At 47.9% G+C, this 13,596-nt stretch overlaps 1 protein-coding gene across 3 annotated transcripts in view; it reads left to right on the top strand.

The window, feature by feature from the left end:
* eml3 (EMAP like 3) overlaps nt 1–13,378 on the top strand; it is a 42,793-nt gene extending 29,415 nt beyond the window's left edge. For all 3 annotated transcript variants that reach the window (XM_035433014.1, XM_035433015.1, XM_035433016.1), the window contains 12 exons: nt 1,271–1,405; nt 1,666–1,804; nt 2,184–2,335; nt 7,442–7,567; nt 8,345–8,476; nt 8,645–8,712; nt 9,058–9,146; nt 9,549–9,646; nt 10,079–10,166; nt 10,850–10,948; nt 11,355–11,485; nt 11,653–13,378. In XM_035433014.1, the coding sequence (XP_035288905.1) occupies nt 1,271–1,405; nt 1,666–1,804; nt 2,184–2,335; nt 7,442–7,567; nt 8,345–8,476; nt 8,645–8,712; nt 9,058–9,146; nt 9,549–9,646; nt 10,079–10,166; nt 10,850–10,948; nt 11,355–11,485; nt 11,653–11,856 (1,461 nt within the window). In that variant the 3' untranslated portion in view covers nt 11,857–13,378. The remainder of the gene's footprint in view (nt 1–1,270; nt 1,406–1,665; nt 1,805–2,183; nt 2,336–7,441; nt 7,568–8,344; nt 8,477–8,644; nt 8,713–9,057; nt 9,147–9,548; nt 9,647–10,078; nt 10,167–10,849; nt 10,949–11,354; nt 11,486–11,652) is intronic.
* The last annotated feature ends 218 nt before the right edge of the window (nt 13,379–13,596 follow it).

Below are 13,596 nucleotides of genomic sequence, written 5' to 3'. Positions count from 1 at the left end.
AAGTGTAGGAGGCCCCTGTCAATCTGGATGTGAGAAACGCGAATGAAATAAAGGAAGAAGCGTGTGACACACCCCCGTCCCCGTCAGGCCTGGCTCCCAAAAATTCTCAACTTCCCTGAGAGCGATTTATGCAGCGTTTTCATGGCAACTGTGTAAATATTTAGGCAGAGTATTTGTGTGCTGGTGTGTGCCTGAGGGGGGCTAGGGGGTGGGGGTGGGAGGATGATGTAATATTTTTCTCAGAAACACATTTTCAGTGTTTTGTAGCGCTTTGCTCTCAAGTTTCTGAATGGCTTTTGCATAAACTTCCTGAAGGCTTGCAGCAGTCCAGACCCTTTTGTAGAATCCGAGGCATTCTCTGCAACTGCAGTGCATTCTGGGAATGACAGCAATTGCTAGGAGGGAGGTCATGCACTACCACACAGATGTTGTGTTTAATAAGCACAAGGGCTCTGTTCTGTCACACCCACGCACATAATTACAAACTTTAAGGTTTTATTGACATGGCCGTCTTCAGATACGGCACCCAGTGTCAGTGTCACAGTGTCAGCTTGCGGTATAGCACAATAGAACAGTCCCAGTGTTCTACAGTTCTGTAGAACTATATAGCACCATAGCACAATCCCAGGGTTTAATAGTTATATTGAACTACAGCACCATAGAACAACTCTGTTGCTCTACAGTTCTGTAGAACTATAGCACCATAGAACAATACCAGTGGTGACACTGACCAGTGTGTGAAATGCATCACAGTGTGAGGTTCTTTGTGATTGATTGTGTTAATTGTCAGTATGTTTGTGCGTTGTGGTCCGTGTGGCTTTGTGTTCTTGTCTGTGATTTGTGTCCACATGCATGTGTGAATGCCTATCTGTTCAAACATGTGATGGTTTTACCTTTTTAGGCTGATCTGTGCAGCGATTCCGAAACATTTGTGGGGCTGTGATTTAAAGATCTCCCTGCAAAATTAATGTGTGAAGACAAACCGCTGCTCTTAGAGAGAATAGCCATAGTTTACCCACCCTGCGTGTTGTTGTTTATTTATATAGTAGTGTACTGTACTGTAGTGTGCAAGCAGCTAGTGGTGAGATGTATGCAGGGTAGCTGTGTGAGTGTAAGTGCAATGTGCTAAATGTGTTTTTAAAGGGCTTTTGTATATGCTTTTTGTACCTGTTTTTACAGTATGTGTATGTATACAAGGCATAACTGCCTGTGTCCTTTGTTTGTTTTTATTGGGCTCATGCGTGATCTTTTGTTTTGATTGGTTGGCCAGAGCACCAATGAGGCCGTGTTTGCTGTGGAGTTCAACCCCAACGACAGCAACAACATCATCACCTCCGGAAAATCCCACGTGTACTTCTGGACCCTGAGCGGGGGCGCATTGAGCAAGAAGCAGGGCATCTTCGGCGTGAGTTTCGGGGGGGTCGGGGGTCTAGCCGTGTGCCTAGCCACTAGTTTCACTTTCATTCAGTGCTGTAAAATGCATATCAGGAGCGAAAATCCACCTTAAAGGGCAGCTTGTTTGTTGTATGATAGGAGAGTTCTGTGGTTTTGCACTGGACCAGGAAAATGATGTAACGAGATTACTTGTAAATCATTTTGTAATTATTGTCAAGGCAGAATGATAATAAAGGTGATGAATTTGCACTTGTACCCCCCCCCCCCCAGAAATACAAGAAGCCCAAATTTATCCAGTGCTTCGTGTTCAGCGGGACAGGCGATGTCCTGACCGGAGATTCAGAGGGGAACATCCTGACCTGGGGGAAATCGGCTGCTGATGTGAAAACTTTGGGAAAAGGAGCTAAAGGTAGAGGGTCCTGTTTCTGGTTTATCATGCTCTGCTAGGGTAGGGTAGCACTGTAATAATCAAAGCTCTTATTTTCCTCGCTTATATATGTGCAGTTGCATCATGGGATTTGTTCCCAGAATTCACTCTGCAGTTTTTCTGCGCTGTGTGGCCTTTGTTATTCTAGAATCCACTGCTGATATATTTTTGCTTTTATACATGAAGAGTGAACTCAGATTGCTCATTTTTAAGTGCTGACTGTTACACAATCTATGACTGCAATCTCAAACTGTGTCTCGGTCTACAAGAGGCTCTTGAACAGAGTTTTGCCTCCTCTTTCTCTCTCTTCCTCCCTCCCTCTCCCCTCTCCCTCTCTCCTTCTCCCTCTCCACCCTTGCAGAAACCTACCAGATCATGCGGCAGACTCGGGCGCACGAGGGCAGTGTCTTTACGCTGTGTGTCCTCCAGGGCGGCGGTATTCTCAGCGGAGGGGGAAAAGACCGCAGGGTCATCCGCTGGAGCGTGGATCTGGCACCAGAGAGAGAGTGTGAGGTACGGTCGGCGCTTGTGTGTTTGTGTGTATGTGTGCGAGTATATTTCTGTGTGTATTTGTGTGTGTTTGTATGTGGATATGTGTACGAGTGTGTGCACATGTATGTATTATGGTGGGTTGGCCGGCTGTACTGCCAGCAGGGTGTTGTGGTGCGTCTAGTGCAGTCTGCTACGCGAGCCATTGCATGTAGGGATGCCTGCAATCTCCCTCCTACAGCTTCTGCTGCTGGCCACCCCTGCCGGGACGCAGTGAAGCAGTGTGTAAGTCTTCTGTGGTCAGTACATAGCCTCTCCCTCACCAAGACTCTTACTATGCCTCCTCGTGGCAGCCCATGGTAACTGGGATTTCACGACCCCAGGCTGAATCAGTAGGGGATCTCGGAGCTGCAGTGGTCCCTAGAGGTGTTACGCCAACCACTGTCTCACTGCCACGTGGGTAAACCATTGGGTGGTACAATGGCTAGGGGAGTAAACCCTGAGCTCAGATCTGCAGTTGGGGATAGGCACAGGCGGAGTCCAACAGACCGGACCACCGGCAGTCCCCTGCAGCTCCAGCCAGACGAAGGTCGTCATGAGCTCCTCATGCCACCGGAAGTATGCCTGGCGGAGTGAAGATGGTGGGAGTGAGGACTACGCACCCGCACCCTCACCTTAATCCTTTCCCTGCGCAAGCCCCTTGCCCCACCCCTTCCACCCCAAAGCCCTGTGGCGATATGGAATAGCGGCAGGTACAGGCCAAGGATGTGGCTGGGAGTGCCTAGCCAAACCATGCACACAGGCGGAAATTGAGTGATGGTCGCTGAGATTGCGGGATGGAGCAGCGTGTCTCCTCAGCAGCTTCCATTGCGTCTGAGCAGCCCCACACTGCTCACCCCTGGCGGGGAAGGACCTAAAAAAGGTGGTCCAAAAATGGTCTGCTCCCCCAACATGTCCGCACGCTTTTGGATATGGCTGAAACACCTGACAGGCCCCACCGTAGAACAGCACTTGTGGCCCTTGAGCTTGCGAAGTATAACATTGACATCGCAGCACTCAGCGAGACCAGGCTACATGGAGAGGACTCCCTGACAGAAGTTGGTGCGGGGTACACCTTCTTCTGGAAAGGGGTCCCTGAAGGCACACGCCGCCTCCATGGAGTTGGCTTCGCTGTGAAGACCCATCTGCTGCAGCGCATCCCAGAATCCCCCACTGGCATCAACAAACTTCAATGCTAGAGTGGGCACAGATCATCTCGTATGGAGTAAAGTCCTTGGCCAGCATGGAGTGGGGAAAATGAACAGCAATGGGCTCCGGCTCCTCTCCCTCTGTGCGGAACATCGCCTGGTCATTACCAATACCACCTTCCAGATGAAGAACAGGCTCAAAACCACCTGGTAACACCCCCGCTCAAAACACTGGCACCTCCTGGATTACACCATTGTCCGTCAAAAGGACAGACAGGATGTTCTTATCACCCGAGTCATGCGCGGGGCTGAATGTTGGACTGATCATCTTATGGTCAGATCCAAACTCCTCATAGATATTCAACCTCGCCGCCTATGGACAGCCCCAAACAGAAAACTCAACTGCATAGCACTGAACAACCCCACCACCACAGGCAACCTCCGACGGCTCCTTGCAAGGAACCTTGATCAAGTTCCAGAGGAATCCACTGATTGGTCAGCTCTGCGCACAGCTATCCACGGTGCAGCCTCGGAAGCGCTTGGTCTGCCAAGGAAACATCACCAGGACTGGTTTGATAACAACTCTGCCGAAATACAATCACTCCTGCAAACAAAACATGAAGCCCACAAAGCTCTCCTGTCCAACCCTGGATCCTCCACCCTGAAAGCCACTTTTGCTGAGGCAAGAGCTGCGACCCAGCGTGCTCTCCAGATCATGGAAGACACCTGGTGGGTGCAGAAGGCACAAGAAATCCAAAACTTTGCAGACTGCAATAACACCTAGGGCTTCTATGATGCCACCAAAGCCTTATATGGCTCCAGGAAGCAAAGTAATGCCCCTGTCCGATCAGCAGATGGGGACACTCTTCTCAAGGACCGTCATGAGATCATTGGTCGCTGGGCGGATCACTTTGAGACCCTTCTCAACCACACCAACCCTGTTGATCTTCACATCCTCAATAAACTTCCAGATCTTCCACCAATCCTGCATCTCGACACTCCGCCACAGTTCTTTGAAACCCGCCAAGCCATCAGGGGCTTGAAGAACAACAGAAGTGCAGGACCTGATGGCATCCCGGCTGAGCTCTTCAAACATGGGGGGTACCTCCTCACACGCCGCCTACACCTCCTGATCACAAACATCTGGAAGTCAGAGATCCTCCTGCAGGACTGGAAGGATGCTAACATTGTGGTCATTTACAAACAGAAGAGGGACAGAGCAGTTTGTGGGAACAGCCTGGGAATCTCTCTCCTCTCCACTGCAGGGAAAGTGCTGGCAAAAATCATGCTCAACAGACTGGTGGAACACATTTCGGAAAGTGCTCTCCCAGAAACACAAAGTGGTTTCCGGAAGTCTAGATCCACTACCGACATGATCTTTGTCTTACGGCAGCTACTTGAGAAGAGCAGAGAGCAGCGCAAAGACCTGTACATAGCCTTCATCGACCTCAGCAAAGCCTTTATTATCATAAACCGTGAGATGCTCTGGAAACAGCTCTCCAAACTTGGGTTACCACCGAAGTTTCTCTCCATCCTGCAGCAACTGCATGATGGCATGCAAGCCAGAGTCCTCATGGGAGGACTCCAGTCAGAGTCCTTCAAGGTCGACCTTGGGGTGAAGCAAGGCTGTGTCTTGGCACCGGTCTTGTTCAATCTCCTCCTCTCAGCTATCACCCACCTTGACGGAAGTCTATTTAACATCCGACGGCTCCAGGCCTGTACAAAGACAAAGACCTACCAAATCTGTGAGCTTCAATACGCAGATGACTGCACTGTCTTGGCACATAGCCCAGAGTCCATGCAGCATGCCCTAAACACAATTTCTGGCCTATACCAGTCCTTTGGTCTCCAGGTTAACATTCGAAAAACTGAAGTTATGGCACAATTCACTATCCAACCTCCTTCACCCCCCAGCTTCCAAATCAATGGTGTTCCACTCAAAGTAGTGGGCCAGTTCACCTATCTTGGCTCCACACTTTCCTCAGACTGCTCCCTTGACACTGAAATAAACAGCCGCATCAACAAAGCCTCATCAGCCTTTGGGCGCCTCCGCAGAAGGGTTTTTGAAAACAAAAACCTGAAGGTCAGCACCAATGTTGCCATATATAATGTGGTATGTGCCTCCACTCTGCTCTATGGGGCAGAAACGTGGACCCCATACAGACGGCACATCACAAACTTGGAGGCCTTCCACATCCGATGCCTTCAAAAGATCCTCGGCCTGTCTTGGGAAGATCGAATCCCCCATACTGAGATTCTTTCCATGACCAACTCCATCTGCATGGAAGCAGCAGTGGCTAAAAAACATCTTCGCTGGATAGGGCATACTATCCGCATGCCTGGCCACCGCCTACCCCACCAAGCGGACAAAAGAGGTGCTATAAGGACTACACCAAAGACCTCCTGAAGCGCTGCAACATAAACCCCATCCAAATAGAACCTCTGGCACTCGATAGATCGGCATGGCAGGGCACCTCTGCCAGGGTGACTGAACAAATACATTACACCATCCAACAGAGGAGGGCCGAAAGACGTGCCCAACGACATCAGAGGGCTGCCGGCATTACCCCAACATCTGGGCTCCCTTGCCCCACCTGTGGACGAGTGTGTGGCTCACGCATTGGCCTCCAAAGCCACCTGAAGTGGCACCAGCGTTAACGACGCTGAACCCCCCCCCCCCCTCGGAGCAAGCGTCATCATCGGACACTAAGAGAGAGTATTATATGGCTACAGTCACCATTTTTTCCTAAGAGATTTTCTCACCTGCATTTCAGTCATCCCACAGTGGGTCAGATGAGCCTTGTTTAATTACAGGTGTTACACAATTACCACCTTACACTTCCCCAGGAATTTGTGCTGATATGTCAGCTACTACTTAAAAATGATTGAAAGCAATGTTCCCTCTGTGTCACATGCAGCATACAGTGTAGTATTACATTATTATTAGTAGCATATCTTTATAGTGTTGTGATATATAAGCATATGTGGGAAGTATCCTACACACAGAAAAAGTTATAATGTGACTTGTACCCCTGAACCCTGATTGCATAACTCCCTGAGATCTGTCAGCGGAGTAGTATTTGGTGTGATCTTCATCTCCAGCTCTGCAAATATGGAATAGATATGGAGATTCTGGGAATTACCAACAATCTAATATAATTTTAAGTGGCTCAGGTGGGAGTTTTGTTGGTCAGTCTGAACCTTACTCCATTATTGGGTTCTTTAGAACTTTAGAACACCTGTAGTGGACCTTACTGCTTGGCCTAGGTTTAAAACCCTCTTAATAGCTCCCACGAGTTTGTCAATATTGGAATAACCATGTGGGCAGTGCAGGTTAAATGGGTTGCGTTGGACATCAAGCCCTTGAGGGAGTCCTAGTGCACTTTCTGTATGCGATTAGCATTATGCACTAGGAATGCAGTCACTCCAGTGGCTTGCATCAGCTGACCTGACCAGTTACTTTCTTTCCGTGTGTCAGCAGCCTACGGCACATACCTCTGCCTGGGGCGTTTCGCGGGGGGAGTCGCCCCATCATTGATTACATGTGGAGTGAAAAAAAGCATGTTATCCAGTTTTTCTAGTGTAATGTTTGCACTTCGAAACTTTGTGAAAAGTGCATGCAGAAAGTGCACTAGGACTTTGGAGGACACCTACTGTTCAATGCTCTTTCGTCCCCTGCAGACAAATGAGTCCCACTTACTGTTGGTCTCTGTACAACAAAAACGTAGTTGATGGTTTTTGGTTGCAGATGTCAATCTATAGTTATTTTGTTGTGTGTATGGATAAATTAGAAGCTGTTGAATATATTCAGTCTATCTGTGTGCAGTACCAAGTGGCTACTTGTGCATATGCTTTTGGAAAAGAAAGCATATGTATGAGGATGTATGCTTGGGAGTATTTCAGTGTTGTGTGAATACTGAGAGATCACGCTGTAACTTTTCAGATCCCAGAACAGTTTGGTGCGGTGCGTACCATTGCAGATGTGGACGGGGAGGAGTTGTTAGTTGGTACGACCCGGAACGCAATTCTGAGGGGCACCTTCTCAGATGGCTTTGTGGCCATTGTGCAGGTATGTAACAACCCACCATTTTGGCTCCGCGTGCAGCCTGGTTCGCAGGGAAGAGACTTGCTCACATCATTGGCAGAAATGTTCACGTCCACTCATTATAACCTCCCTGCTGTTTTGTCCCCTCGTTAAAAATCACTGCCATCCTAACCCAGAGGAAACAGCTCATTCAGGTGAATTAAAGCCAGAAGGGTCAAATGGTGGGCAATTAAATGAGGTCATTAATTACTGCTGTTAATGTAAAAGGTGATCTCAGTGAGTTACTTTTTCCATGATATACTGGTACATTGAATGAATGAACATACTGTGTGCAGTCGGGGTGTATCTATGTACAGTGGGGGTGTATCTGTGTGCAGTGGGGGTGTATCTGTGTGCAGTGGGGGTGTGTCTGTGTGCAGTGGGGGTGTATCTGTGCAGTGGGGGTGTATCTGTGTGCAGTGGGGGTGTGTCTGTGTGCAGTGGGGGTGTGTCTGTGTGCAGTGGGGGTGTATCTGTGTGCAGTGGGGATGTATCTGTGTGCAGTGGGGGTGTGTCTGTGTGCAGTGGGGGTGTATCTGTGTGCAGTGGGGGTGTATCTGTGTGCAGTGGGGATGTATCTGTGTGCAATGGGGGTGTATCTATGTGCAGTGGGGGTGTGTCTGTGTGCAGTGGGGGTGCATCTGTGTGCAGTGGAAGTGGATCTGTGTGCAGTGGGAGTGTATCTGTGTGCAGTGAAAGTGCATTTGTGTACAGTGAATGTGTCTGTGCAGTGGAGGTGAGTTCATAGAGGTCTGTCTGCAGGGTCATATGGATGAGATGTGGGGGCTGGCCACACACCCCTCCCAGAACATCTTTCTCACCTGTGGCCATGACAGACAGGTGTGCCTTTGGAACACCGAGGACCATCGACTGGACTGGACCACCACACTGGAGGTGAGATTGTATTGGAAAAAAAACACATGCACATATGCACACGTGCCCGCACACACGCATACGCATGCACGCACACACACACACACACACGTGCAGACACACATGCACACACGTACACACGTACACCCTCTCACTGTTCTAACCATCTAATCTATGTGTGTACTGTAGGAGTCTGGGCTGTGTGCAGATTTCTGTCCTAACGGCAATGTGGTTTCTGTGGGGCTCAACACAGGAAGGTAAGGAGCTGTCGGTCTTCCCCCCTGTGATTCCACACACTCAGGCATTAGAGAACAGCACTGAGAACAGCATGAGAACAGCATTTCTTGTCATTTATTTAAACAACTGTAATCAAACAAATGTCATATATATGCATATATTCCATTCCATTATGTTTTTCAGATTTCTGTTGTATTTTTTATATGAAGACTACTCTCTCTTTAGTGGATTTTGCTGTGCATAAGTTTGCTGACTAGATCAGTGATTTGATCTGTAAAATCTTGTCGTGAGACGTGTAGACAGGAATTGTAGAGTCAGAACCGAGCTCCCCTCCCATTATTATGTGTGACCCCGCCCCCTGACAGGTGGGTGGTCCTGGACTTGCAGACCAGAGAGGTCGTTTCGGATTATACCGATGGGAACGAGCAGCTGTCCGTCATGCGATACTCCCCAGGTGAGTGGTCATGGCTCTGAGCAGATGTTTCTTCGTCCCTACATTCTGCCTCTCGCAGTTACCTGCTGGTAGCGAGCGGGTTTGATGCAGTCTTGTGTCGCTGGGCTAGTGATGGATGTTCTGTCTTCAGCAATACTATTCACAACAAGAGAACAAACGTGAAAGCTGTGAGCTGCAGCAATGACAGGTCCCCTCTCTGTCTGTCACCATCTATGCCTTCCCTCTGTCAGAATGCAGTAAGAGAAACTGTAAAAGGAAGGCACACTTGTACACAGACTGCCTGTTCACCTTTCAAAAGAAACATACAAAAACACACAGAGCTGAACGTCTTGTCAGTGTTTGGTCAGTATCTGTGGCTTAAAAGACTGTGGTGCCTTTCTTAACCATCGTTTCCTGTCTCAGATGGAAGCTTCTTAGCGGTGGGTTCCCATGACAACTTCATCTACATCTACAATGTCACAGAGAACGGACGCCGCTACGCGCGCTTCGGAAAGTGCACTGTAAGCAGAGCATTCTGGGATAGCAGACACATGAATCAGTATACTGCCATTCATTTCTTCGTATGGCAAAAGGAAAACTGAGGCACTCTTTTTTTATATACAGATAAAATTGTTTTCATTCATTTAGAATATTCATGATAGAGATTATTAAAGGTCGACTACCAATTAGCTTCAGCTAAACAAGCCTTTGTGAGAATATGATCTGACTGTCAGCCAGGCAGGCAGTTTTTAGGTTCAGTTAAATTAAGACTAAGCCATTTTAGGTGAGAATCAATTTTGGTCAAATCAGATGCAAATACCTGACTGAATGTATTTTACAGGACTCTAGATAGTACCACGTACCAGTTAGCAAATATCAAATGTTTATAGCTAGTATTTGCCTTTGGACTGTGGTGACTGTAGATGTCTGCTGTGCTTGATGTCTCTCTTTAGGGTCACTCCAGCTTCATTACGCACTTGGACTGGTCTAAGGACGGGAAATACATCATGTCCAACTCTGGGGACTATGAGATACTCTACTGTGAGTGCATTTATGTGCATGGTTATTATAGGTATTCTAAACAAGGCTGTACTGTGCCTTCATGACACCAAGACACAATTTTGGAAGGAAAAAAAGCAAATATAATCAAGTATTCAACAATATCATTTAAAAAAATTAATTATCATTAAAAAGTTTTACAGAGTGTTACAGAGCTGATGCCCAATCACATTACAGAGGTGATGCTCAGTGCTGTTATGGAGGTGATGCTCAGTGCTGTTATCGTGGGGATGCTCAGTGCTGTTACAGAGGTGATGCTCAGTGCTGTTACAGAGGTGATGCTCAGTGCTGTTACATAGGTGATGCTCTGTGCTGTTACCATGGTGATGTTCAATGCTGTTACACAGGTGATGCTCAGTACAGTTACAGAGGTGATGCTCAGTGCTGTTACCGTGGTGATGCTCAGAGCTGTGACAGAGGTGATGCTCAGTGCTGTTACCATGGTGATGCTCAGTGCTGTTACACAGGTGATGCTCAGTGCAGTTACAGAGGTGATGCTCAGTGCTGTTACCGTGGTGATGCTCAGTGCTGTTACAGAGCTGATGATTAGTGCTGTTACAGAGGTGATGCTCAGTGCTGTTACAGAGGTGATGCTCTGTGCTGTTACAGAGGTGATGCTCAGAGCTGTTACAGAGTTGATGCGCAGTTATGTTCTGATGGCGCAGGGGATGTGGCCGGTGGTTGTAAACTGCTGCGGAATCGCTTCGAGAGTAAAGACCGGGAGTGGGCGTCATACACCTGCGTGCTGGGCTTCCACGTGATGGGTGAGAGGCAGAGACGCCCGAGTGTCTTCCTGCACACTTCCACAATGAGTCTTCCACACTGTGTGCACATGCACACAATCACACATACATAAACACACACACCTGTTTTCTCTCACACACAGGTACATGTAATACCTTCACCCTCACACACACAGGCACTTGTTCACATGTGGGCACACATACGCACACACACACACACACTCACACACAATTTATCTCTCTCTCCCACAGAAACACACTCATATACGTCTTCTCTCTCACACACACATACCTTTTCTCTCTCTCTCTCTCTCTCTCTCTCTGTCTCTCAGTCAAACACACAAACATGCACATACACATACACACAGTATATTTCTTCCACTGGCTCACTACCAGTGAAGATTAAACAGAGATATTTCCCTTTCAGGGGTGTGGCTGGAGGGCTCAGACGGCACGGACATCAACGCCCTGTGTCGCTCGCACAGTGAAAGAGTGGTGGCGGTGGCCGACGACTTCTGCAAAGTGCACCTGTTCCAGTACCCTTGCCCAAAACCCAAGGTAGGCACACGTGTTCCTGCTCGCTCATGTGCCGTGTCCAGCCTTTTTAAATATGTCACCTATTTGCTTCTGTGTCCAGCCATTGGTTTGCATGTGGGTTGGCTGATTTATTGATTGATTGATTGATTGACTGATTGAATATCCTCTGCCCTCTCTTTCTCTTCCAGGCCCCAAGCCACAAGTATGAGGGCCACGGCAGTCATGTGACCAACGTGCGCTTCACTCACAACGACAGCCATCTCATCTCCATGGGGGGCAAGGACACCTGTGTGCTGCAGTGGAAGGTCACGCGAGGGGGCGTCGGGGGGACCCTGGATCGAAGCAGCTCCGTGTCCTCCGCTTCCATCAGTTCCCAGGAGGCTGCGGCCTAGAGACAGGAGGAACGTGTGTGTTTGTGTTCATGTGCACGCACACGTGTGTGTGTGTGTGTGTGTCTGTTGGCATGTGTGTCTGTAAATTTGTGAGAGTGTGTTCATGTGTGTATGTGTTTGCGTGTGTGAGTGTATGTTTGCGTGTGCATGCAGTGCAGAAGGCAGACTGAGAGGCAGGAGAAGTTCAGCGCAAGAGACTGACTGAGCAGAAAAATTACAGAATTCAAGTTGTGGTGCTGGAAGAACTCTGGGGAAGGATGAGGTTGGCATGACAATGGGAAGGAGGGAAGAAATTAGATAAAGATAAGAGTGCTGATTTAGCTGGAGGGGGCAAGGAAGAGTGGAAGCAGAGAGATGTGTGGGAGAAACCGTATGGAGAAAATGGAGCGGCCGGACGTCATCACGACATGAGAGAGAGAGAGAGAGAGAGAGAGACAGAGAGAGAGAGAGAGAGACAGAGAGAGAGAGAGAGAGAATAGGCAAAGGAAAGGAAACGGTCCTTGAGTGGGTGAGTAAGTATCACTTTGGTTTAGCGTTGTGCAGAATATCAACTCCACTGAAGGCTCTTCCGACGATGTACCCGCCAAGAGGGCGCTGTTCTAATGCCCAACCGTGGCCCGTCTCTGCTGTCTGGGACGCAGCGTGGACCCTGAGACGCGGTGTTGACCCGCACACCACGCCGTGTGTGCACTACCAGGCCTCGGCATGTCAGCGCTCGCCTTCAGAAACATCTGGGCTTATTCCTGCATTTCAGTTTCCACGGCTCATCCCTCAGACATGCAATCAACAGCGTGAAGAAAAATCCGGCCAAGACAGAGTTCACCATCTTTGGCTCGGTAGACCAGCTGTGCAGTGGCCACGTGTCACGCACTATCAGCCTGTAACCATTAGGAACATTTGAATAGTCACAAACGTAGGAAAATGGCAATGGAAATAGACTTTACTGGAAAACCCATTACCTGTGCAGCATGGACCATAAGTAAAGGTCAGAGACCAATTCTGGAGACATTTCTGAATTTTTAGTGTTCTATTTGAGTTTCGCTTTATTTTTCCAATTCTCCTTATAACTGTTATTGTCCAAAAAGGTTGTCCAGCCTAACCCATCTCGAATGCTATATTTGTACTGTAACTGAGCCGTCTGATAAGGCTGATGAGACACTCTACCATGCATTGCCATTGGCGTGGAGTACTTGCATGCTTTTTTTGTACCTTATTAGATAAAAACCGCCGAATAATTTGCTGTCGCATCTGAACATTTACTTGACGTTAGCGTTTTAATTCTTCATGCCAAGAATTTGTGTCCAAGTGCCTATTTCTTGTGCTTTTCTGTGAAAATTTTTATCCATCACATAGATAAAAGGCAAACCAGATATGTCACGTGGAGCATTGTCATTGTCTAAAGGACCAAACATCCTTTGTACATACTTTTGCATTTATACTGACAACGTTCGTTCACTATAAAACTAATGTTTGAAATATGAGCCTTTTTGTGTCAATAAACAATTCAACCTGGAAAAAATAACATGTGCTTCTATTAGTTTTGCATCCAAATGTGAATTCCACAAAATTCTTTGAATTGAACCTAAAAGGCAGGACTGAGGACATAAAAAAAAAACTTTGGCTGAAAACGTACAGGGATCACACAATTGCCCAGTCATTTAGCTTAGATCTTCTAGAAATATTTTTTTTAATTCAAAAGAATGATTCGGTGTCTTGTACAAATGGCCCTCGTTTGTACTG

Source organism: Anguilla anguilla, chromosome 9, assembly GCF_013347855.1.
Source record: "Anguilla anguilla isolate fAngAng1 chromosome 9, fAngAng1.pri, whole genome shotgun sequence".
Taxonomy (NCBI): Eukaryota; Metazoa; Chordata; class Actinopteri; order Anguilliformes; family Anguillidae; genus Anguilla; species Anguilla anguilla.
The sequence above is the reverse complement of the archived record's forward strand: the minus strand, read 5'-3'. Positions and strand labels throughout refer to the sequence as shown.